Consider the following 27,516-nt stretch of genomic DNA (forward strand, 5'->3'; position numbering starts at 1 on the left):
CACTACCCCAGGATGCTTCCACATAAGTTTCAGCTTTTCTGGCCTAGTGGTTCTTGAGAAGAAGATTTTCAAAGATTTTTCCTATATACATGTATTACTATGTAAAACTTTGATTCCCCATTGTGGCCCCGCCCAACCCTCGGGGGTCATAAGTTGAATAATTTGAATATACACTACTACAGGATGTTTCCACATGGGTTTCAGCTTTTCTGGCCCAGTGGTTCCTGAGTAGAAGATTTTAAAATATATTTCCTATATTTTTCTATGTAAAACTTTGATTCCCCATTGTGGCCCTGCCCTATCCCCGGGGGTAATGATTTTAACAATTTAGAATCTACACTAACCCAGGATGCTTCCACATAAGTTTCAGCTTTTCTGGCCCTGTGGTTCTAGAGAAGAAGATTTTTAAAAGATTTTTCTCATATATTTCAATGTAAAACTTTGATTCCCCATTGTGGCCCCGCCCTACCCCCGGGGGTCATGATGTTAACAATTTAGAATCTACACTACCCCAGGATGCTTCCACATAAGTTTCAGCTTTTCTGGCCCAGTGGTTCTTGAGAAGAAGATTTTAAAATATTTTTCCTATATATTTCTATGTAAAACTTTGATTCCCCGTTGTGGCCCTGCCCTATCCCCGGGGTCATGATTTTAACAATTTAGAATCTACACTACCCCAGGATGCTTCCACATAAGTTTCAGCTTTTCTGGCCCAGTGCTTCTTGAGAAGAAGATTTTTTAATGACCCCACCCTATTTTTGTTGTTTCTTGATTATCTCCCCTTGTGAAAGGACTTGGCCCTTTATTTGAAAAATTTAAATTCCCCTTTACCCAAGGATGCTTTGTACCGAGTTTGGTCAAAATTGGCTCAGTGGTTCTTGAAATTATTGTATCTCAAAAATAATCATTAACAGAAGAAGTCGAAAATGTGAAAAGTTTACAGATATACAGATGGACAAAATGTTTAAGCAATTAAGCAATCATGAGCCTTCGGCTCAGGTGAGCTAAAAACAAACTACACCAAAATACATTATTACCTGAATATCATTTAGCTCAATATAAGGTGTCTCATGAACCTCTTCTTATAAACTGCAAAACTGGCAAAACTCAAAAGTATGTGTAGATTGCGAGGAGGTAACAGCTGACAAGTACAAAATAATTCTAGACCTTTCAGTATGTTAGAGGGATATCATCTACTTTTAGACTGGACAAACTTGAACTCAAATTGTCAAAAAATAGATAACAATCGAGATTTAATAAACTTTAAAAAAAATTGTAAAAAAGTTTTGACCTATTTTTGAGCTATCACTTTGCTAGAATGCATTAACTTTTGTTGCCCTATGCTTTATTATAGTGCTCAAATGTTTTCCAATGTATTTTGATGTTATGTAAACAAAATAATATACCGATACATGTACTTAGTCTAGTATTGTCATTTTTGTAAAACACAAAAACACCAAGGTAGAATTCATAATCAATGAATGATACATGTACCAGTTCTCAATGACATTTTATCACTTTACTTCAAAACAGTATTTTATAGAAGTGAAATATTGCTTATGATCTTATGAGGCTTAATGCACTGACTGGGAGAGTGAGAAGGATAAACCTTTGGTTTGGAGATGGAAAAATTGAATCCAGTTCCAAAACAAGGGAAACACTACAGCAACACCTTGGTTCTTTCAAAATCTTGACAACCTCACAATAATAACTACTGTTCTAACTCATGCCACCTGATGAACCTTAATACCAAATGTTTAACTATAACAAAACATATCTGATTTGATATTTTAAAGCATTTTATTTTGGAGTGCTAAATTAAAGTACATCATTTAAAATTAATAATCATGAAATTATTGTATCTCAAAAATAATCATTATACATGTATATTATATATACACCACATACTTTTGTTTAAGCAATTAAGCAATCACAATACGGGTACTCATATTATATATTATGTACTCATACAAAGAGAAGGTACATGTATTATATAGTGTATCAAAACTACACACTGTATTGCACAGATTTATGTCTTATATAAAAACTACCAAAATATATGTTGTATGAAGCAATATGATGGAAAGATGCAGTATGTTTCCTATCAAAGTAAAAAAAAAAATAAGTGGGCATCAAGATGTGGACTATACCCTTGCATCAAGTTGGGCATTACAATCACACCTGTGTTACTAACACTTGAAAACTTTGTAACAAATAACGACAAATAACTGCAATGACAAATAACTGTACAAAGCAAGCATTGCACATAATTATGGCTTATTAAAAAGTGAAGGTGTGTAATACAACATGTATAGATACAAAAGTAACCAAAAAAATGAATGTGTTTCCTTCTTCACAAAATACATGTTATAGAGATTAAATTTGAAAAACATGAAAGAAAAAAGCACCAGTAATCAAATATGAATACAAAACTTTCTGTGTGACTCTGTCAATAATGTGCCACTGATAGTGAAAAAAAATTCCAAAGCAGTGGTCACATTACTTAATACAACCAAAGTGTAAAGCAAAAACTTACTACACAGGATTTTATAAATCATACATGTATATAAATTTGAAAAACACAAAAGAAAAAAGGGAATATGAATACAAAATTTCAATTTAAATGCCATTTTCCAAAGCAATGGTCACATTACTTAATACAACCAAAGTGTAAAGCAAAAACTTACTACACAGGATTTATAAATCATCAGTATATCAAAATTGATTTCAGTTAAATGTTGTCACAGTATAAAAATCAAAAATTAGAATTTAAATTAGAGTCTGATTTTTATCTATCATTAAAATGTGAAGACTCAATATTTCAATCACAATTGTTCTTTTGATTAACATTTTAATGAGTCACATTTGGGATTTAAATGCTTAAAAAAACTCATGTAATTTGTTCACATACAAGAGAGATTCGAGTAATTTAAACATCTGTGTTTAGAACATTATCTAAGGATTTTTTAAATAAAAAAATTCTATATTCATTGAAAAGTAATTATAAAAAAAAATAAATGAGGTATCTTCCTACATTTTATGGTGGACAAATATATACAAGAGTTTTCAACATAAGGATTATTAATGGTTTGTACATCTGAAATAAAATATGAACATAGCAAAATATAAACAAATCTCAATATTTTATCTTCAAAAAAAAATTCCATGAATGGCATTATATATGAAAAACTATCATAGGAAAATTAAAAAAAATACACTCTCTACTTCACAAAAATTTAGAAAAATAAAATATATAAGTACTTCATTAAATGCACCAACACATTCATCATCAAATAATAAAAATCAACAACCTTATACTTATACACAAGTACATCTATAAAGTGTATAATTTCTAGGTTATAAATTCAGAGTCCATACAGCTATGGTTCCAAATATCTTGTTCCAATGCAATTTTTATGTTGCTTAGGCATGAAAAGAACGAATCTTTAGACACATGTAATTCTTTCAGAATTCTGATATTTAAAGGCATCTAAATTAATGTCTACTTTACTTCTTTTATCAGATCCATTACTCTTATGAAACAGAATTACATGTAAAACACAAATAAACATCTTTCAGGATCAATAGAGAAATTTTTTTTCCATTCTCTCAATCAGTACAGAATGTATAACTTTCACTGAACACAATGTCTGTGCCTACTTCACTGACTGCTGAATTAATTCCACTCTGACTCTCCATTCATCTGAATAATATTTAACTACCGTCCTTTTTGTAACATTCGATAAGCATCACGGAACGAAGATACTCGCTGTCTTTGACCACTCTTGATTTACTCTGTGTAATTGCTATTTACAGCCTGGCGGCCTCCGGTTCCCCGCTTGTATCCTCCCCTTTTGAGATGGCATTCATTTGGTTACTACCATCCTCTATGTATTTCTGCAATAAAGTGATACATACATATACATGTATTTTAATACATGTTGGCAGAAAGTTTTATGATGTCTAATCAATACTGGTAATTGGTCAAAACAAAATTCAATGTCCACTTAAAACAGCCTTGCCAACTGGTTGGCATTTTGTCTTAAAATTTGACATTTAAATAATAACAGAGAAATCTCTTCAGGCAGATTAAAATTCTTGAGAAAAAAACCCACATTTGGCAGACATTTTACTAGCTGGACTGAGATGATGTGTTTCATATTCATGTATAATCAATTCATTGGATTATTCAGATTGAAAGATTTTAAAGAGGAAGGAATGTGGAAAGGTACACACTATATCAAAAATAATTTGGATAGCCAATAACAGAGAAAATGTTATGTTGAACAATCTCCTGTTCAGAACATTTTGTAATGCAGAGGGTCAAGGGAGATTTTATCATGATGCATACTACTGTAAATCTGGAAATTTTTGCTGTAGATAAATTCTTAGCAAATTTGCAAGTTCATTGCATTCGCAAAAATATTTTTCTTAAAAAATAAATCAACAATGAGGAAATGCAAACAAAGCAGTGGTCATTCGCAAAATTTTGAAACATAAAAATTAATCAACAGCATTTTGACCCAGATTCGCAAAATAAAATCGACGTAAAATTTCCAGATTTACGGTATACATCTTGTTTACCAAAAATATTAAAATGTCATGCCCACTACCCTCTTACTACAGATATGCAGTGATAGGAGACTACCAACATAATTTGTATATGGGAACTGTCCTGTGAAAGTACAGCAATGTCTAAGAATAATTCTTACCTGCAAGGACACACTGGCATAGTACCGTCTCTCTGGAGAGCCATCATTGATGTCTGTGTCGTGACAGAAACACAACAGTAGAGCATCAATTACCATCTACAAAACACAGACAAAGTCAGCAATCATAAAAAATCATACCATCATATGCTTCAAATTGGATTACTTAAAGTGATTATGCCTTACCTCATATGTAGAGAGGAAACAATGAGCAATGAAGTAGGCAAAAATACACACAAGCAGGACAGGTATGGCATAATAGTTCAACTCTTCCTTTGACTGTAAACCAGAAATTAGGTCAATCAGTATAAGCTGTCAGATTAATGTTTTACATCAAAGTAAAACAAACAAAAAAAAAACATCATATTTCTCCTGTGCAGTTCTGATCAAGATTTTTGTTTATCAGCAGCTTAATATGACAAAGTATAATTTCTCTCATTTAAAATGGCAGAAGCTTGTACTAAGAGTCTGACCTTGAACCAGAAGATACCAACAGCACCAGTGGCAGCTGTGACGCCGATTTTCCCCAGAAACAACACAAAGTCTCCCACACTATTAATGGCTGCCACACGTAAAGCATTCCCAACCAAGGTCATGAAGGCCTAAAATGTCAAAAATAGAATTAAAATGTTGTAAAATACAATGTAGGTATAATTTACACAGAGAGTCTTGTATAAAGATATCCTTTGATATACATGTATTATCTTAAAACCATTTAAAAATTGTTCAAGAAATCTCACTGCATACCTTTTTTGCAGAGGAGCAGAAATTTGAACCTTGTATTGCTAAAAACAAGGAAAAGATAAGTCAGCACAGCTCATTTATTTGACGTACAAAAATTATATAATGTCTAAAACATGTCAATAAAACACTGAACCACTTACCCACTACAGTATAGGCATTCTGGTTGAGATATTTTAAGCACTTTTCCAGGCACCATAAACAACAGATACAACATTTCATTGTATACTTAGCACAGGTGTTCTCTGATCCCTTCATTCTGAAAAAAAATCATTCTCTTTTGTAACAAAGACACTTGACATCTTCTAAGAAGTGATTTAAAGATATTCAAAGGAAAGATATACTTTGATTTGTCAGTGCTTACTTTTTCTGCATGTACATAAGTATCCATCTAGGAAGCTTGACTAAGGTAATGATGAAAGCCCCAAAGGCTACAGATCCAAGATGGTGGAAAATAAGAAGCTGGGTGGATTTGCATATGGTACAAGACAATGTCTTTTTGTCTCTGAAATTATCAAGATTTTGACAGATTGCATTTCTTTTAATGACATAAAATAACACGGTTCCCTATTAGTTTGAGTAATTTTTTTCCCAATCAGTGATATGCATTTGACATAAAAGCAAATTGCTAGAATACAGTTACTAAAACCAGAATCTCTAAATTTTCTCTACTTTAACAGGAATGCATTTCAATTTAGTGATAATCTACCTTGTGAAGTACCAGGTAGCGACAGCTCCTGACACCACCAGCTGCTGACAGGCGATGATGAACTCACTGGTCCAGATTAGACCAATCAGATGGTACCACCAAAGATACGAGACATTCTCATGCTCTGTGTACTTCACAAATCCTGTCTTCTTATCTACTGAGGCTATCTCTGTAAATATAAAAAGAAAATGGCATCTTTCATTAAAAGTGAATTAAAGTTAAATTATCATTTTACCTGGCGTTGATTTTGCTGCTACAGAAGTATCACAGCATGAATTTTAAGAGTAAAAACACTGAGTTCTTAAAACTGGTAAAATTACATTTTTTGGTACCCTTTATGCAGAAGTTCATGAAACAAGAATAGAAGATGTACCTGCTGTGGCCAGGAATGCCAGGATGATGATCCAGTAGACAAAGAAGAAGACGAGGATGATGAAGGTCCACAGCGGCTGTAGGAGGAGGATGGGGACATCAGCCAGACACTTCCCCGCCTCGTGGAACAAGGTCACCGTCAGACCAATCCTCTTCCTCATCACCAGGATCACCAACAACAGGATCACCTGGAGTAAATGACAACACAGGTCAAATGTACAAAAGAATCACCTGATTACTTTATTACACAGGTAAAAAGTAGAACTGCTGTATGAAGGCAATCGACAAAATGTGCCGAGTGAAAGAATTGAAATTCTTAACAGCATTTTGAATAAGATAGTTAAGGAATCACTGTGTAGTTTGTTCATTATGCCAGGGCATCAACAACGGTTGGATCGTGGAATAATTTGCAAAATTGGTGAAGCTATACTAGTATACATTTTGTTAACAGTTTAATCATTACAAGAAGTGCATGTCTGCTGGTTGTTTCTGCTATTAATACATGTACATACTGTCAGCACAGTGGCAATGATGGAGTAGATTAAGAAAGCCTGTTCACTGTCAATGTCTATATTTAGCAGTGGAATATTGTCCTCTTCTTTGTCGTCTATGAATCTTTTCTTGTCCATGTATGTCCACCATAAACCTGCTGTTCCAGCTGCAAAACACACCATGCATCAAAAGCCTACTAATACTTCTCAGTATGGGATTCAGTAGACTTACCAATGCTTCATGGGTATTCAGTTAACTTACCCATACCCTTTCCTTGTGTGGACTTTTGTAACTAGTTTAGGCATTTAGTAAACTTACCAATACTTTAATACCAGTATGGATTATAAAAACTTACTAAAACTTCTCAGTAACAGATTCAGTAAACATAACCTTGCTCAGTGGGTATTTAAACAAATCATTATTCACCCCCTCTCTCCCTCATATGGGATTTTGTAAACTTACCAATACTTCCCAGTGTGGGATTTTGTAAACTTACCAATACTTCCCAGTGTGGGATTTTGTAAACTTACCAATACTTCCCAGTGTGGGATTTTGTAAACTTACCAATACTTCCCAGTGTGGGATTTTGTAAACTTACCAATACTTCTCAGTGTGGGATTTTGTAAACTTACCAATACTTCCCAGTATAGCGATGGTGATGATGAACCAGACGATGACAGAAGCGAGGAATCTGATGAGGAGAACCATCAAGGCCCCAAATCCTGCAACAGCAGAATTAACATGAAATATGTCTTCAATGAGTTTAAATAGTATATAATCAGGTGGAAAAATAAGAAAATAAATCTTTTTATTTCTTTAACTTTAGCCATTTACATCAGGAAATCATCAAAATCACATAGAGACTGACATTTTAGAATTTTTTAAATAATGCTTCTTTTATTCCATGATCAGAAATAAATCTTTGTTGAATTTAGCTGCTGAATTCAGTCCGATAAAAATCTCAGTTTCTGTGTTTAATGATTTTTTAATTTATAAATAACTTTATCTTAATGCCTCATTTACAGTTGTCAAATAGACTTTAGTATTGAGAGTAATTAGTTTACACCAGCATTAGTTTTAGACATTCTGGTACATGTAACTGTGGAGTAAGGGAATATTGTCATGCTATTAAATCAGTTGATAATGTTGGGAATTGATTATACAAGTGCTGAACAAAAATGTAATAACATGCAGCTAATATCTGCTCTCAGGTCAATCCATCATTTGTAAATTCCTGTCGGAAAATGCACACAAATATCAGTGTTAATTATGGTTGCCAAGTCAACAACGTAGAAATTTAGTCATGCAAAACACATCTCTGCTGCATTTAGCATGCAAACAAAACATAATTAGATAATTTTCTCCTATCAAAGATACTATCTTAGATTCATTTTTGTACTGAATCAATGAGCTAGTTGCAATGGCTATTGATATATCAAATTCTTGGGAATGATTTTTCATTCCTAAATCCATCTTTTATTTTAGTTTTTCATTTTAATTACCTGGCATGTGTTTTTTTTTTTAGTGTATTCATCAATACCTTTTGCAATGCTTCTCAAAAAAAAAATATATATATATCAATCAATATTCCAAAATGCCAGCTTGCATATTTTTATTTTCTTTTAATCTATTTAACTTACAAATAACTACATTACTTGACTTATTTCATTGCAGTTAGGTCAAAGAATATCATTCTTCCACTTTTAAAACAGAAATACCTAAAATTTGTCATAAGTTATTCATGTTGCAGAAATACCATTCACCACACATAGCAAAGGGGCATAACTATGTTACAAGTGAATATACTTTATTCCCGTATTAGTCAAATATAATGATCAGCAATATACAATCACTATAGATAAATGCATGTCCCAAAATGACTAAAAATGGCTGTCATTTACCTAGCGCAACAAAACACAGGATGAGCATTTCACGCCAGCCCGTCATTAAATCGTGCAAAACTTTGTGGAATATGTCACTTGAATTTACGAATTCAAAGAATTTGGCAAAAATGTCACCCGCAGTGCTAAAGATCTGCTTTGGCACACACCTATTCAGAATTGGTTCACTGAAAAAATTACATCATTCAAATCAGCAACAAATGTAACAGAAAATTCATAAACAGAAATAAGTTAGTGAAAGGTGCGTTATCAATTCATTACAAGTAAGGCCACAAAAATAAAACTGTGTTATTAGTGAATCAGCCTGAGCAAATAAATATCATTTTTAAAAACAAAAAAGCTTTAACAAAATGACATGTTAAACATAAAATGCTCTACTAAATGCCTAACAAGTCAGAATCAATAACACTCCTTCCAAAGTCATTGGCAGATCTAGAAGAAAGATCTTAGAAGAGAAATACAATACCCTTCACCCCTCTAAAATCTCTAGATCCACCAATGTACTGTCTACACATGTTAAACACACAGTGAAGTACCTAGTGCTACGAAACAAAGGATAATCATCTCTCGCCATGACTTTATGACATCAGATAAAACTCTATGAAAACTATCAAACTGGTTAAAGAAAACCATGAGCTTGTTGAGGGAGTCGAGCCCCAGTCGCTTCAGTGAAGAAGGTACACAATAGTTGAGTAATGATTCACTGCAATGCAAAACCCAATTTGATGTGGTGAATTAATATTTTAATCTCAATTTACTGAAATATTTAACTTTGCAAATGATCAGATTTAAAATTTTCATTATTTGAAAATATGAAAGTTTACTAACACCCATAACAAGAAGGAAATACAAGATAAAAGAAACTGCAAAAATGCATGATTCGCAGTTTCAAAATGTACAGGCAAATCTTAACAATGATGATTCAAGATGAACATTGAAATTAACTTTCAAGAAAATAGGCATTTGTCTATGAAAATGTTTTCTGTCTATGAGTATCTAACATGCAACAGATATGCAACATTTTCATTTCTGAAAATATGAGACATTGTACATTATTTTTGACTTTCATCAAATGTCTTACTTTAATTAAATGGATACTTAAATGTTTCAAAACAAATTCTGCTATGTAAGGGTATACAGCATATTGTTTCTACGTTATAAGTGGAAATTTTAGCGAGATGCAGATTTAGTGATTTCAACCTAAAATTTTATTTTTAGCTAGAAGTAATTTTAGCGATTTTAAAATGCTAACTAATGAAGCTATTACAAATAATACGCAATTAGTTTTTAGTGATATTCAATTTTAGCGATGTCAGCAAACTCACTAATAATGATGAAATTAAATCCTCGCAAAAAATTCTACTTATACAATATTAATTTTAAGGTCAACAGTACTACATGTATCTTTAAATCCTGTTATAATTTCTTTTTCCTTAAGTGATATGTCAAAATTATCAGACTGGGCTAGGACTGAAGAATTTTTCATTTGCAACAATCAGTTGTTATGCAGTTTCTGAAGTTTTCATGAGCCTCAGGTTCAGCTTTCAGTTAAATGCCCTATGTTGTAATCAGTTTATATATTACTGTTAAAATCTGCATTGCATTGCAAAATATCATTTGTAAAAGTTATTTGAATATATCTAGTGAAGAGGTTGTTGCATTTCTTTTGCATGTTAGTGCATATTTCCTTTGTTTTTAGCAAGCATTTTTTAATATAGATTTTATAGTATGGAACTATAAAGAATAAATTCTTCATCAAACATGACAAAATCAGTAAGAAAGAGAAAACATAATAATGAATACCTTCAAACACAAATAAACATGGATTTCTCCTTTACCACTATAATAAAGCATTCAAACGTACCTGGCAAACACCTTTCCAGGACAAAGACCTTTCTTTACGGCTTCATCATAATCATTTTCGTTGACATCATATCTACAGAGGTACGACCCTCCAGTTATGGCAAATCTTGTAAGGTCATCTGTGGTGTTCAAGTCTTGACCTGGGCACTTGTTCACACATAGCTTCATGGAGTTCAAGGGGTCAAAGATGTCCAACATGAACACATACCTATGAGTGAAGTTTCATTGCATTAAGTATACACAATAACCCTGTCATGTTTTGGTCATTATGTGAGTAGGTGATTGTATATTTCGAAGTTAGACTGAAAAGGGGAATTATTTGTTGGAATAAAAAAAATATGAAATGATGTCATGTAGTTGGAATTATTTGTAAGAATTTGCACATGAAAAGAAGACAAAAAATAATAGAATAATTCGCTAGTTTTTGGAATGAGAAGTTAGTTAAACAATACTTATGGTTCTCTAGAGAACATCATGTAATTGTCTGTAAAGAAACAAAACTATTTGTAGCCATAGCAGTGACCTCTGACCTACCCTTTGCCTTCCATGTTCATGCCTGAGAAGGACACATTTTCAATTTTCTTTCCGGTATTGTCCTCATCGCATGTGTTACCAAAGCTGTCATAGCCATAGACTAGTCTCCAGGCATCTCCGTGTGTGATGGAGAAGGCAGCTATGTAAATCTGACAATAAATAAATAGGAATCAGAACAGTATTTTAAACAACCAGATTCTTAAAATACCTGTATGTATATTAAATATCTGAAATATGTTCCTTAGATGTAAACTTGATGTGTATATTTGTGTCAGGTTTTAATAAAAACACAAACATAAAATATACCCATCAGATAATGATTTTGCATATTTTTTTCCCCTACTTTTCAGTAAAATAATAAACAACCAAAACCATTCATCAAATTCAATAACAATAATAATGAAACTTAAAACAATTTTAACGGGGCCTCAAACTGTCTGATATTTTTTAATACAGAACTGTATTCGGCATATATCCAATACTGAAATCCTTTTGTTATCAGATTTACCCTTTGATTTACTGTTTTTAAATAAAACCCAGACAGATTGTTGAGAAACACTTCTCACTGCAAAAGCTCTTGAGAAGAACATTAAGTAATTGAATATTAGGGATAATTCTATAACTGTTTAATTATATTCTGTACAGTGCTTTAGAATACACAAAAGAATTTTTACAGCAAAGTTCTTCTCAAAACCAAAATCTTCTGAATTATTAATATTACATTTTTATAACAACTTCTACCACAATTACTGGTTTTCTACATGGTTAATGGGAATTTTAAATAAAATCTGTCATATTCAATATCCTTGCATTATAGAGTGTCAAAAGCAATTCTTCAGTGAATACAAACCATGCCAGCCCAGAAGAGAACAAACAAAATCAGGACGATGATGTCGGTGCATCCTCGATTTTTGATTGGATTCGTTAGATCTGCTTTATCTTCCGCAGAATCCTGTCAAAAAAAGTCCATGTGTTTCATTTAGTAAAAGCATTAACAGCAGTGGGGCTCCAACTTCTGGTGTATTGTCATTAGGGTCATAAAATATTTTAGCACTAGCTTTAAAAACTCAAATGTTAATAGATTTTGTAATCTTGGATTATTTTACAGTCCCTGTTTCCAAGGAAACTCGAGATTGCTTTTACTCAGTGTACCAGTATATATACAAATTATCTAACATTTTGCTTGAGGTCCCTGGAATGGAGATCAAGAGTATTATGGGAAGTTATATTCTAGTTTGGCTTTTTATGGATGTTTGATGCTTTTAGGTCGTGTAAATATAAAATATTGATGAGACAGAGTGTTCATGTCACAAGTCCATCGGGAGTAATGATCAAATAACTCCCGATTAACACAGAAGATGTAGCCCCCAACCAACACAGCTTTTTTTGAACAAGTTGAACAGAAACGGAGCTTCTCCAATCTTGATCAATAGTTTCCAGCTTATCATGGAAACATTAAGCAGGTTTTAAATTATAAATAATTTTCAATCATTTCCTGTTACAAGATATGACATAAACATTTGAACAATAAAAGTTCCTCCAGTGCATCTTTAAAAATTTTTCATTTCAATCAACATGAAAATGAAATTGCATATTTTTCAACAACCCTGTTGGGGGCATTAAAAGACGGAAATGATAATATTAATGTACAGATTTGACTGTAACTAATTCAGTACAGGGAAACAAATGATGAGACAGCTACTTTAACACACCCTCAATATTGCTTCCTATTACTTAAATTTACAGGTTTCCAAAATCTACACCCAAGAACAGGAAGAAATATTCTCTTTTGTAGTTTTACAATATTAAATAATGGCAATTTTGATAATTGTTGTGATAACTTTCCTTCATATTCAATATTTCGCTGAAAATATGGATTTTATTTAGAGATGTTAATTTCATTTCTATCTTGAAATAAAAATAGCAAACATACATGTATTTAATGTGGCACTGACATATTAAAAACCAATTTCATTACAATTAAGGTCTATCTCAAAAAATTTATACAGTCAAATTTTGTTATCTCAAATTCATTGAGACTGAGAAAAAAAACTTCAAGATATCCAAGTATTCAAGAAATTTAAGGAAAATTTTATAGGGTTTAGACCTCTTAATCCCTTTGACACATCTATGGTCTTCGAGATAACTGTACATTAAACATGCTAAATTCATGGGTCCATTTGGATACATAGGATAAGCACATTATTTTTATTTTTTTTGCCAGTGGGAACATTCATGGAAGTATAATCTCTGTTGAGATTCTGCTGGGCTAGATATTTGGACTGATGCAGACTGCGGGCGTCAGTCCAAATATCTAGCCCAGCAGAATCTCAACAGAGACTAATGGAAGTATAGCTACTTCACTTCAAGATTCTGAAAAATTTTAGATTGAAAAGGGAAATTTTCCTTTAAGCTCCATTAAAATTTTACAGTCTATGATCTTTTATCACAATTAAATGTATTAATTTGACTTACCTTGCCACAACAACAGCCACACATGTTCTATTTCCCTACAACGAGAAACAAAAACAATGTCACATTCTGGTGTCAAAGCAAGAATTCCACACTTGACCTAGTTCAAGTAACAGTCATGACCATTCAGATTCTGGATAGTTATTACCTGAATATTATAAATTTCTTATTCTTTAACTAACCTGTGTTTCAAATATTTAAACAGATCGAATTCCACATCAATCAAGTTTTTAGTGCACACACTGACTCTATCACAATGCACAAAATATGATCATGCACTGAGAAAAAAGTACACCTGAACGAAATCTTAATGAGCTTTTACATCCAAGGTACCATGTGCAGTTCTGCATCAAAATCCAAATCAGAATCTTAATTTCAAGTTCATTATCTTTGGATTAATTCATAATATAACAAAAATGAGAAGTGACAGAGAGATGCCCAAAGGGCAGCATTCACAGCTAACAAATTCAAAGCTGCTTCATTAATTTTCCCCCATCTTACGTTCTAGTTCCTTGTTAATAATGCATTAAAATAACAAGTACAGAACGGAGGATGTACTTGTTTTTACTTGTTTTTACGGGAGACTGCTGACTTTGAATTTCCGTGGCGAATTGATTTTCTGGTTTTTGAACATTATCCTCAAACAATCACTCATTATAATTGTCTCCGAACCAACTGCACAGAGTCATTAAGAGGTCATTTAACGTAATCGTATTTCATATTGAAGTGCAATGAAAGCAATCAGCAGGAAAACCATTGTAGGCTACCAGGGAGAAAAATACAAGGAGTAAGGAAGATAGATAATACCCAAGCTTTGCATAGTAATAGTATTATGCTAATTTTCTCTAGTTCTCAGAAACCTTGGTGACAAAGTTGTTTACAATACATGTACATACAATTACTTTGACTCATTTGTTTCTTGATTTACTCAAGAAATCACTAAGTCTTGAAAAAAGAATAAATTCAAGCTTCCCAGTTGGCATTAATCATTCTCCATCAAAATGCAGTGTACACCTTTCAGAATTAGCATGTGCTAATGATACATGTACAGTACTGTATTTAAAAAACTTAGAGGGGAATCTCATATGAGCCCTCTCGTATCACATAATGCATAAAAGATATGCACAATTATATAATTGGTTCTCAAATTTCTCTTGAGACCCTGATAAACAGACATTTTTTTATATTTGTCTGGTGTCCACAATTCTACCAGTTCTATTCTAAGTGTGGTAGATTTCCCAGAAAATCAATGGCTATGTAATATAATCAGGACCAGGAGGTGATGATAAAGGCAAAATGTTGTCAAAAGGAACACAGATCTTGTTAATAGAAATCTGGTTAGCTATTCATCTTATTCCTATTACTCTTGTATAAATGATATGCAGTGGGTTTTCAATGCATTTTTCACAGAATGAAATACTTAGTAATTATAAACAGTCATGTTTTATAACATCTGTGAGTCGATCAACCCACTTGTTTAAGTTATACATGAAAAGCTATTTTAATTTTCTTTTTTTAAATAGTTGACTGAATCATATCTTAAAGACCATTACGCTGTATGTATGTTTATTAATTTTTGAAACATAAAAGGTTTACCAATACTTTTACTTTTAATGCATGTAAATTATGCTCTTGATGTATGCCACCTAAGCCTGTTTTATATCCACCTACACACTACAATCTATGTAAAGCCAGCTACATATAAAACCAATTAATCTAAATTTTCTTCAGAGGCAATGACTCTGAATGTCAATTCAATGTCTGTATACAGTCTATATATCCATTTATTGATTGGTATGGCAAAATATTTCATTTTCAAAGATTTTTAAACTCATTAAGAGATAAGTTCCATAATGTAAAACAATATCCCTATTAAAAGTATGACACAATAATTGGATATTCTGAGAGTCCTTTGAACACTGCAGCATACATCAATCTCCTAACTAGCAAAACAGAAAACACAGGCATATCAGGTGATGGATATTCATAATGTTATCAGAATTCAATTTCATCACACAGCAAGAAAACAAAGGAATGGAAATTTATACCAGCTGCCCTTACCTTGCAATGAATAAAAGTGTGCAGAAAAAACGTTTTCCCAAAAATTTCACACACTATTTCTCTTGGAATTTACTACAGCGTAATGATACCGCCCTACAGAAGTGTTTGTAGTTCAATCTTCTCTGTCATCTTATTGATGTCCCAAGGCCTAGAGTACGTTTTTTATGCCCTGCCTACGTTAGCCTTCCTTCAATGTCTTTACCTGAGTGTTCCGATTCAATGAAGCAGTCAATGAGCAGAAAATAAAGTCAGTAATAAAACACTTCATCAATCAATGACTTCTTGCAAAAGGCGATGGAATTCTATGGTCAATATAATTTTGCCTACTTCTTATAACAGATTAGTACTGCTAGTAATTATCTCTTTGTTGTTTGAGGGGGGGGGGGGGGCATCCATGCACGAAATTTAACCTTGACATTCAATAGTTTTATTACCTTAGAAATATGCATCTAATTATACATCAACTCTAGAAGCCTTAATATATTACAAGCACTTATTTTGGGTCAAATGCATTAAAAACTCATAGGCTGAATTTCAAACATGCAATATCATATCAACTTTGAATAGTATATAAGATAAAACAAAAGTTATTAAACATACAATTGCATTTGATGGGGACAGAGTTGATATTAGAGCTCATGTGGTCATTAAATTACTGACAAGTTTTAAATACAAATCGTCCTGTGCTGTAACAAAGTATATCCTGCCATGTAATATGGTAAAAATTTAAAGTAATATACGCTATGTGGTGGTATATAATTATGCTGTAAATTACACCATTTAAATAAAATTCGTTATAAAGTTATCAAATTATAATTATTTATTATCCTGCAAATCGTCCACCCTGTGTTGATAAACAAACAGTAGGTAATCCTTTGAGATACAACTCACTTTTGACATATGGTTACTATTAATATAACTTAAAATTTATCAACCACGTTATGATGCATATTAACCTTTTATTCAAAATGCAACGTGCCTCGTTGTCTATAATTTCCCGTGGACATACGTGTCTAATTTAAAATGTAATTCTTAAAACATTTGAATCAAGTAATTCAAGTTTGCATTCATGTTTGAAATAAACCTGTCAGATGCAGAGATTTAGGTTTCATTTATTAATTATTTTTTTAACCTTGCAAGCATATGGATTCAGTCATGAAATTTTGGACTTTTAAAAAGAAGTTGTTCACATAATTTAACTCCTTCTTTTTGATACATGAAAATAATTTAAACAAATGTTCTGTATTTTAATTATTTTAATTCAGCCTCCTAACCTTCTATATTTTATAACTCTGCTCATTTATTTCAATCTGACATTTCCTTTAGCCAGAAACAGCACAACAGATTATCTATTAATGGATAGGAAATTCAATCTATAGTTTAAAACATTAGGTAAATGAAAGGCAAAAGTCCCAGACTAAACTAATAACCTAGTACATGTATTGTGCATCTCTAGATGACATTTTGGTCAAGGTAGAGCTTGCACTTACTTGGGAATTGACTTGTTCTTCAACATTAATCTGGTCACTTTTCTAGAATATGCATATCAGATCTAGCATTCAACGCAAGGCTCTTGATGCATTTATAAATACATGCTACTGCTTAGCTGCTTCAAGTTCACATTGAGGTACTTTTGACTTGAAACAGCATAATTATAACGAGGTACTGATGACCGAGATTCTTGTAGGGGTACATACATTTTTGGTCCTGGTAGGCAGTATAGTTGCCTGGAAATGAAGCTGCTCAGAACAACTTTCAATTGAAGGTTATTTATTTAATAGCATCAACTTCAAGCCTCCCTTTTCTAAGATTATTGAATTAAGAGCAGTAGACTGAGTTAAGAGTGATATTCGATTGAATAAATATAATGGATGTTACATGATTTCAGTTGAATTATCTAAAAGTTGAGACACAGTTAAACTTTAAGAAAGCACTTGACAGAAATGACTGTGTCTGTTGATTTTAATCATGTTGAGGACAAAAAATCAAGGCAATGTAGTTGATCTGAAAATTTCAAGACAGTGAACCTTGTTATTACAGTAAAACTCGGTTATCAACTGAAGGTTGAATTTAGTTTATATAGTAATTCGTTATATCCGTATAACAAATTCATATAACCATTATAGTGAATTCACACTATGCATGTTTTCCTTCAAGTATTACAACCAACTATGTTAGTGAAGCAAATATTACAAATCATATCTTCGATAACCAAGGTTTTCTTATGAATTGAATTTTATATGCAAATGCTAAAAGGAAATAAGGTAAGTTCAAATAATCAATTTTTTAATAATCTTTGAAAGTTCGTTATAAAAGATGTAAATTTCATTATATTTAGCCTCAACGGGACTCAAAATCAGTTCGCTATATCCGTAAATTCGTTATATCAGTGTTCGTTATAACCGTAAAATTTTACAAAGATTTGTTAAGAATTTTGCCGGGGACCCAGAAAAACTTCGCTATATTCGTGAATTCGCTATATCCGTGTTCGTACTAAACGAGTTTTACTGTATTATAGTTTGGGGATATTTCTATCAATAAAGAGAAAATTTAAATGTTACATTTTGTAAGTGCATGTGTAATACAGGTTTTTTCAGCATTAAAAATTTTCAAAATAAGAACAACTGGACTTTACAGAGGTTTAAGTGTTTTAACAGTACCAGAAAGTGTACTTCCAGGATGCCTCTACACTTTACATAGTTAGTAACTGTCACGTCTGTTGCTTACAGTTTCATTACTATATACAGACAAGGCTATATACCTGTCATTTTCGTGTTGCAGAACTGTAGCATTATGGTTTTTGTATTAGTCTTTGACCATAACGCCACAGATCCCGTAATGCAAAAAAGGTGCAATTTTACAGTGCAAAATTTTTGCGCACTGTTGCGGAGAATTTTTCTACTTTACAGCATCAGTCAATCAACTACCTTTCATTCCCTAATTTTAGAAACATTCTTTAACCAATCTGTATATTTCATCCACCTCCCAGCCCTTCATAGTCTTATCTACAAGAAATTAACTCACTTGATTCCAATTTTCTAAAATCCAACAGACAATTCAAATGCAGCTAGTTTATTTGAACTTTGTGAAATCCAACAGACAATTCAAAACCAGCCTAGTTTATCCCCTATAGAGATTACGATAAAGAGTTGGGAGGTGGATATAACATGTAAAATACACAGCTATGTTGTTTTGGTACAGGGCCAGGTCCCACTAGATAAATAAAATTATTGACATTTTGGGTCAAACTCAGGGAAATCTAACTTTCATACATTGAGTTTAAAAAACTATGAAATCATAGATTAAATTGGGAATTTTGGGAGGTTTTCCAAATTGGAAAGCTAGGTTCCATTTATCATATTCAAATCAGAGAGATTGACAGTCCTGACACATTAAGGACATTTTGGTTTACTCCAAGTTTTATATGGCAAGTGCAATCCACAGACGATGGAAAATAGTTCTACTCAATCATTTTTTAAGCTAGATCTCAAGTGACACTGGTAGGAAAAGTGTTGTTTATCACTGAATAAAATAAAGTGTGAAGTGAGGACCAAGGCACACCATTGAATCAAAAATGGCAACTGTCAACATTGTCTTTTGATATACTCTATATAAATGTAAATTTTAAAAAGCCTATTTCAGAAGTTTTTTTTTTATTTAACCAAGCGATGAAGCGTTTTTACACACAAATGCAAAGAATACAAAAATTTGTACGTTGCCACCATCCTGAAATCAAGCGCCTACATAATGCTAATGTTAGTGAAGTATTCATCTCTAATTCAAATGCATAAAAACTACAACATTACCTACCGTTTCTCCAGAATTTTGCTCAAGACTTCCTTTCGTTTTCAATTAGCCGTATTACGGTTGTCGTAAATAACATAAATTAAAAATTTTTATGAATCATTTTCAGCAGTTGTAGACTTTTGAATTTTCTACGTTAATTTCCTAAACTAAAAACTTATGATCAAGTAAAATTCCAAAAGTAATACTGTAGCTTAAACAGTTTACGTCATCGCCAATGCATTTGCACTCTGCTCAACGCGTTATCGGCTATTTGGCTGTTATCGGGCATTCAGTGCAAAAATAAAGGTAATGTTTAGAAAACGTAGTCGTAGATGATTTAAAATTTTAGATGGCGCATATTAAATACTTCAGCAAACAAATTTTTGAACTATTTGGCAGATAAATGATTATACTTTCAGCAGCAAAAAGCACCAAGTCACATAACGTTATAACGTTATATTTCTTTTTTTAAAAACGGGTACATTCATTTCCATCTTCAAAATTCTATAGCGGGTTCGAATAACACTGTGGGATGTGGAGACCGGTCCTTTGGATGAGACCCTATAAACCGAGATCCCGTGTCGCAGTAGGTGCTGGCACGAAAAAGATCCCTCACTGCTCAATGACCCTAATTGCCGAGTATACGGAAAAATTTGAGGCTCTTCAGCGGCAAGTGGTGGCGTCTTCATATTAGAGAAAATTTCTCGAGAGGGACGTTTAAACAATATATACAATCAATCAATCAAAATTTTATGGGTTCAAAGCATTGGCTTCGGAAGCAAATTAAAGGTGTAAGGGGGGTGGGGGCTAACTGAAAGACAAAAAATTTCAAACCTGAAAAAAAAACTGACAGGCCAAAAAAAAAAAAAACAAGTTGAAAATCTTCCAGGCCCCAAAATCCTGTTTCGTGGGCGGGGGTCAGTATCATTTTTTTTTCAAACGCTACCACTTACCCCTCTTTGATTACACTACACTATGTCTGTTAACAGTGGAGTCAGGTGGCTTAAATGTTCAATTCCTATATAATGTCTATCTTTGCCAAAAAAAAAAAAAAGGGGGGGATTAAGTATCTAACCCCCCCCCCCCCAGTTTCAGGGCCTATGCAAAATAGAAAAAATGCATTTATTTTCACTTAATATACATGTACTTTAAATTACAAAAATATATTATTTTATTTTATTCAATGGCATCTGGTCCCACCACTTATGTTTTGACAGCCTGTTCCAAATTTGTATTGTTTAAAGAACTTTTGGGCTTGAATACTTTAATTGTTATCTCCATATATTTAAAGCAATATGAGCTGCATTTTTGAAAAAATTATTTTGCTGTTAAAATGTGCCATTATAATAAATTTCTATGTAACTTAAACCTTTACGATCAATTAGACTAAAATAAAGCAGAAAAAAGACTTCTATATACAATCCAATATACAGTTTTATATAAGAAATCATTATTGTACAGGGCAACAATAATGTAATTTTGATTCAATCAAAGCTTATGAAAAGTTTTTCCATCGCAAATATGAACAAAGGAACTTTATTAACGTTATTTTTTCTGTCATTCAAGATAGTTATTTACAATTTTGCAACAAAAAATTCCGACATCAAAGTTACAGCTCATATTGCTTTAAAGTAAAGAATATGTATAAACTGGTTTATGGTTTCTCTGATGGGCTCACCACCATTGATTTTGACTGGTAAATGGACGGTGGTGTCGATCTCCATCTGTTCTGTTTTCTTCAAGTTCATCATGAGTCCAGTTGCAGTTGATATTGTTGCATTGTGGTTTGTGTTACATTAAAAGTTTAGACTTTATCAAGTTAAACTTATCTATAACAGTCTGGTGACGGCAAACATCTTTGTTGAACTCCTGTCTTCACTTCAAAATTCCAAGACATCTGGTCAGCATTGGAAACCCTGCATGTCATGCCTTGCAATTGGTAGGTACATGTTACGAATCAGAGAGACGAGTTTCTCGGGTATATCCCATAGTGTCTCAGTGCATATAAATTATGCATCTTCCATAATGTCTCTCCGTTCACGCTGTCGAATGCTTTCTCGTAGTTGATAAGAGGCTGGATTTACAATGCAGTGATCGTTCAATGATAATGCGCTGACTGACTATCTGGTCAGCTTATGATCTATTGCGTCCGAGCACTTTTAACAGCTGATCACGGAGATTTTGGTCTACCGTTTCTTTTATTCTTTCAAGAAGGATCCTGTTGAGGACCTTGCCAAGCACCGACAGCAGCATTATTTCCAGTTAATTACTGCAGTCCCCCAGATCTCCATTCTTTGGCAGCTTAATAAGGATGTCTTATTTATATTCCTCCAATTTTTTTCTTCCTCCCAGATCTTCTTGAAAAGGTTGTGCAAGAATTTAACATCTGTCTCTGTATCAGCATTGATGGCTTCTGCTAGTATCTCCCCAGCTCTTGTCGCTTTCCAATCTTAAGTGTGGTTTGAAAAGCATTTTCAATTACAGGGCCAAAAAATTGACATTTGTATCCCTTTTCTAATTTTTGACCCTACTTTAAAGGTTTCTAAGTAGTGAAGAATAATACTAGTATTTGTAGCCCCAGAAATATTACGGTTCCTTCTACAAAAACAAAATTTTAATGCTATTGAAAGGAATTCTACGGAAGCCCGTTGGTGCCAAGAGCGAAAAATATTTTATCTGGCGGCCGCCACTTATATATCTGGCGGCCGCCACATAAATTATTTTGCAAAAGGTGAGTGTTATTGGGTTAAGAAGATGGATGTTGACACAGCCGCTGCTTCTTGATAAAAAAGTTAATGATAAAAAACGAATTTTGAAATATTGGAACACCATTGTTAGAAATCCAAAATGCAAAACTTTATATAATTCTCAACCAAACAAAGCTTACAGCAAACACAAGAATATAGGTGACGAGATAACCCGGTCTCACCTAAAACTAACACCATGATTTATGTCCGTGACCCCTGATGAGGCTTCTTAATAACCGAAACACTCTACAAATACTTGCATAATTCAAATTAATCTGTTCTATGCAAAAACATATCTAGTAGAAGTGTGGATTGGAGTGTTGGATCATAATAAATCTCTTACAAGTTTGGTTGATTTATGTCGCTATTATAATTTTTACACTGTATCCACCTCTGAAATCACACGTTAAAACATATGCATGTGCGCGCATCAGGAAGCCAGGTGTTATCTGGCGGACGCCATATAAATTATGTGGCGGCCGCCAAATATTATGTAGCGGCCACCAGATATATAAGTGGCGGCTGCCGGATAAATATGTGGCGGCCGCCAGATATTATGTAGCGGCCGCCAGATAAATTATGTGGCGGCCGCCATATATTAAGTGGCGACCGCCAGATATTTAAGTGGCGGCCGCCAGATAAAATATTTTTCGTACGTGGCACCAACGGGCTTCCGTAGAATTCAAAGAATAACCCTGATATATTCTTTCTTTTCCAATAAAAAATAAACACTTTTTATCCTTAAACATTTTCAAGTCACTTATATTTTTTAGGTATCCGCCTGACCAAGGAAAGATTCCACTTTTACTGCATGCAATCTCAGGTCAGCAAAAGACACTAATTTCTTTAGGTTAAGTCGCCCGAGTGGCGCAGTGGTTAGAGCGTCTGCTCAAAAGTCGCGAAGTAAGGAGTTGATCCTTACGTCGCGGGATCGAATCCCACTCTGGGACGTGGAAGACCGGTCCTTCGGATGATACCGTATAAACGAGGTACTGTGTCGCAGTAGGTGCTAGCTTGAAAGAACATCCCTCACTGCTCAATGGACGGAAGTGTCGAATAAAGGACATCATTTGCAGCTCTCCACGTATCTGCAAGTGGTGGCGTCTCTATATGAGTGAAAAATTCGCGAGAGGGACATTAAACAACATACAAAACAAAGGTCTACGTGTATGCCACATTTTTAAATGCCCAATTTTTCACCCTAGTATCTGCCTTCAGTTGCACACACCATGTCTGATCTCTTCTCTATTGATATGCCCCCGTTATAGAAAATTCGAGGCATATAGTTTTTGCCACGTCCATCTTTCTGTTTGTCCGCAAAAAAAACTAAATCTAGACTACCTACCTAGTCTTTGCAACCGGGGGCACATAGGACAAGGACTAGAGATTTCTATTCTTCTCTGTTCTTAGTTATCTTCTCCACCTCTCCCCAGGTAAGATTTATGTCCTTTAAATTAGTTCCTTTTCCACTGTTCGACTCCACGTTGTTTTTGGTCGGGCTTTCCTCCTTTTCCCTTCTGGAGTCCATCTTAATGCCACTCTTGTGATGTCATTTCTTGGCTTTCTCAAGACATAGCCTATCCATCCCCATCTGTATTTTTTAGTAAGGTCCTCATGTCTGTTGTTTTTGTTGTTTCGTACAAATTTTTTGGGGTAATTTTTGTTGGCCAAAATATCTCAAGTTCTTTCAGAGACGCACGTTACGAAAACTTGAGAGCTTTTTAAAACCTAGTCTAACCTAGTATGATTGGGTTGATTTTCAAATTTCATACGTCAAGTTGTATTCCTTAATTGTGTCAAGAACTTTATTTACATACCAATATATTTGATCTCTAGACCTTGGAATTTCACCCACTGTTGCAAAAATTTTACCAAATATTAATTTTAATTGGCCAAAACTTTTGAACAATAAATGAAGGGCCTTCATACCTCACACGATTCTTTTAACGAGACATTTCTTTGGGTACCATTACCGTACCAACATTGATCTTGACCAATTTTGAAAGTAATTTTCATATTTTACTAGTTTATTATTTAGTTATGACAAAATCATTTCTCGGGTATCAACAGTTTTGACCTAGGAGTTACTTTTGAAAAAATTTTGAATGGTTGGTGCTAAGGCTTTCATATATTTCATGGATATTTCTTGTGACATGACCTTCCCTTTGCTCCATAATTTTTTAACAAGTTGACTGTGACTTCCTTTTGAAAAAAAAATAACATTAGACATAACTTTTCAACGGCTCGTTGAAGTGGTAAAATTCTCCATTTGGATGAAACGGTCTGAGTCATGTATTGAACGTCAATTATAACATAATGACACGCCCATTTCTTTAGAAACGAGAAAGAAATATTCTATATTTTATATTATATTATATTATAATATTTTAGGACACCCCACTTTCCACAACAAGCAACACGAGTTACACTGAATTGAAGATTTTTAAATAAGAAAGAGCTGTATATAGAGTCCCCGCTTCTGTAAAACACGCATTGCAACGAATTTGTACACAATTATGATTTTATCATGTTTATTGGAGTAAGCATAACACATGTATCGGTCGAACACGTGCTTACTCGGTGTTTATGTAGACCGTCAATTTGATTGGCTATTATATTTATGGAATACCTGTTCTACAGGTACAATGAAGCGCAATGAAGTGGTAAAATTTTCCGTTTGGATGAAACGTTCTGAGTCAGGTTTTGAACGTCAATCATAGCAGAATGACACGCCCATTTCTTTAGAAACGAACAAGAAATATCCGTCGTAATGTTTTGGGACACACCACTCTTTGCGACAAGCAACCTGAGTTTCACCGAAATGGAGAATTTTAAAGTTATAAGATAGACTTGGAGAGTTCCTCTTCTGTAAAACACGTATTGCAACGGATTTGTACATAATTATGAATTTATCATGTTTAATGAAGTTTCCATAACACGTATTGGTCGAACACGTGCTTACTCTGTGTTTATGTCCACCGTCAATTTGATTGGCTATTATATTTATCGAATACTTGTTCTACAGGTATTCGAATGAACCATTTGACCGATTTTTCCTTTCTAAAGAAATGGGTCTATGTATGACAATCAACGTTCTAAAAATAGCTCAAAACGTTCCATTCAAACGGGACATTTTACCACTTCAATGCGCTTCATTGTATTCGATTGAATCATTTGACCGATTTTTCCTTTCTAAAGAAATGGGCGTATTTAAAGATAGCTCAAAACGTTCCATCCAAACAGAAAATTTTACCACTTCAATGCGCTTCATTGTAGGGCAATTATATGTTATATTGAGACAAGACTTTCTTTGCATACAAGCAGTTTAATTCTGATCTTTTTACCTTGTATTTGAGAAACTACAATGAAGCGCATTGAAGTGGTAAAATTTTCCGTTTGGATGAAACCTTCTGAGTCATTTTTTGAATGTCAATTATTACAGAATGACACGCCCAAGAAACAAGAAATATTCGTCGTAATGTTTTAGGACACCCCACTCTTTGCGAAAAGCAACATGAGTTTCACTGAAATGGATATTTTTAAAGTTATAAGAGCGATTTAAAGAGTTCCAGCTTCTATAAAACCCGTATTGCAACGAATTTGTACATAATTATGAATTTATCATGTTTATTGGAGTTTCCAAAACATATGTATTGGTCGAACACGTGCTTACTCTGTGTTTATGTAGACCGTCAATTTGATTGGATATTATATTTTTAGAATACCTGTTCTACAGGTATTCCAATGAACCATTTGACCTATTTTTACTTTCTAAAGAAATGGGCGTGTCATTGTATGACAATCAACGTTCTAAAGATAGCTCAAAACGTTTCATTCAAACGAGAAATTTTACCACTTCAATGCGCTTCATTGTATAACCTTTTCATGAGTTGGCATATGGGGAGATCAGTGTTTCACAAACACACCTTGGTTGTTCTTCAGGCCTCAGCAGCATAAAAAGAATATTGTTCATTGCTTCCTTGTTTTCCTTGATTTTTTCTCGCCTGATTTCCTGATATTTAATTTTATTCCTGCTGCTTCTTTTCCCGTTTATTCTCTAACATTTCAGTTCTTTTTGATAACACTACGTAGCAGAACGTCTGGACTCTTTTGTTCACGAACTGGATGGTGTTTTTTTTTTTTGTTTTTTTTTTTGGGGGGGGGGGGTTTGTTATTTGTCATAAACTTGATGCCCATCGTGTTTTCCTTGTCGTATGTGGCTTATTGAAAATATAATCTGCAAAGTCAATGCTTTCCAATACAGCAGTAAGATGTGCAATGCAGTCTGCGTTTTATTCATGTCACCTTCTTCCTCAAGTAGTCTATATATGGATGATAGTGATGATAATTCGCAATGCTGACGTGCATCTTTGCCGTACTGAACAAACTGAAGGTGATCTTTTGAACAAATCTGAATCTTCCAAACAAACAATTTAATTTTCTTTGTGCCAAAAAATCATAATCTTTCATGTATTTTTTTTAGTTATTTTATAATTTTGTGGTATTCCTATCCTTCCATTGATACATTGACCTTCTCGATACCAAACCTCTCTATTCCAGACTCTTTTCAATGATGTTACATAAGAAGTATATATATTGTCCTTACATGGCCTATCTAAGCAACCATTGCTCTTTCCATTAGAGGCTAGCCGTCTACATTCTCTAGTCTACAGGATCTGAAAATAAGAGACTAGGGAATGTAGACGGCTACCAGCATTGTCATCGCTCTCTTTTGTTGTTGCAGTCATGATGTTACCTGGTCTGTTGCTTTGTTGTTCTACAGATTTCACCTAATCTGTTCTGTCTTATGTCTACTTACTGTATAAAACTAAAATAAATTTTAGCGAGACGCAAATTTAGCGATTTTGCCTGAAAGATAACTACTATAGTAATTAATTTTAGCGAGAAGTAATTTTAGCGATATTGCACTGTATAGAAATATATTAACATAACAATAATACATGTATCTATTGTCATAGTGGTAAAAAATGTCTGCGATATTTAATATTAGCGATCTCGATACCCTCGTAAATGCATATGACAGAAAAAATAATGTAGATTATAATTATAGGCATTAAAGGGAATCATACTGTCAAAGACTTGATCTAGTAAGAAATAGAAACATCGAG

At 33.5% G+C, this 27,516-nt stretch overlaps 1 protein-coding gene across 4 annotated transcripts; it reads right to left on the minus strand.

Annotated features, from left to right (window-relative positions):
* Window positions 1-2,760: 2,760 nt before the first annotated feature.
* Window positions 2,761-19,761, minus strand: LOC134236856 (choline transporter-like protein 1). Of its 4 annotated transcripts, none has more exons than XM_062719009.1 (17): window positions 19,661-19,761; window positions 13,797-13,831; window positions 12,172-12,273; window positions 11,322-11,470; window positions 10,789-10,995; window positions 9,461-9,627; window positions 7,656-7,745; window positions 7,044-7,189; window positions 6,533-6,719; window positions 6,160-6,328; window positions 5,815-5,955; window positions 5,594-5,709; window positions 5,457-5,494; window positions 5,183-5,311; window positions 4,896-4,988; window positions 4,713-4,808; window positions 2,761-3,897 (listed from the first exon to the last, which is right to left on the minus strand). In XM_062719009.1, exons 2-17 carry the CDS (start codon window positions 13,818-13,820, stop codon window positions 3,811-3,813), a joined length of 1,941 nt encoding a protein of 646 aa, XP_062574993.1. In that variant the 5' UTR covers window positions 13,821-13,831; window positions 19,661-19,761; the 3' UTR covers window positions 2,761-3,810. The 4 variants fall into 4 exon arrangements, with proteins under 4 accessions (XP_062574993.1, XP_062574990.1, XP_062574991.1 ...); XM_062719006.1 differs by lacking the exon at window positions 9,461-9,627 and adding an exon at window positions 8,925-9,091 and having other exon boundaries at window positions 19,661-19,760; XM_062719007.1 differs by lacking the exon at window positions 9,461-9,627 and adding an exon at window positions 8,925-9,091 and having other exon boundaries at window positions 19,665-19,724.
* Window positions 19,762-27,516: the final 7,755 nt, after the last annotated feature.

The sequence above is a fragment of the Saccostrea cucullata genome, unplaced genomic scaffold (assembly GCF_032062105.1).
Source record: "Saccostrea cucullata isolate Sc308-1 unplaced genomic scaffold, CSIRO_AGI_Scuc_v1 ctg12, whole genome shotgun sequence".
Lineage (NCBI taxonomy): Eukaryota > Metazoa > Mollusca > Bivalvia > Ostreida > Ostreidae > Saccostrea > Saccostrea cuccullata.

Excerpts from the sequence above, each read along its gene's own strand:
- LOC134236856 (XM_062719009.1), bottom strand. The coding sequence starts at position 13,820 with ATGTGTGGCTGTTGTTGTGGCAAG. Across the intron at positions 6,329-6,532 it reads GGCATTCCTGGCCACAGCAG|AGATAGCCTCAGTAGATAAG; the intron begins GTACATCTTCTA and ends TTATATTTACAG. Across the intron at positions 5,495-5,593 it reads GAATGCCTATACTGTAGTGG|CAATACAAGGTTCAAATTTC; the intron begins GTAAGTGGTTCA and ends CCTTGTTTTTAG.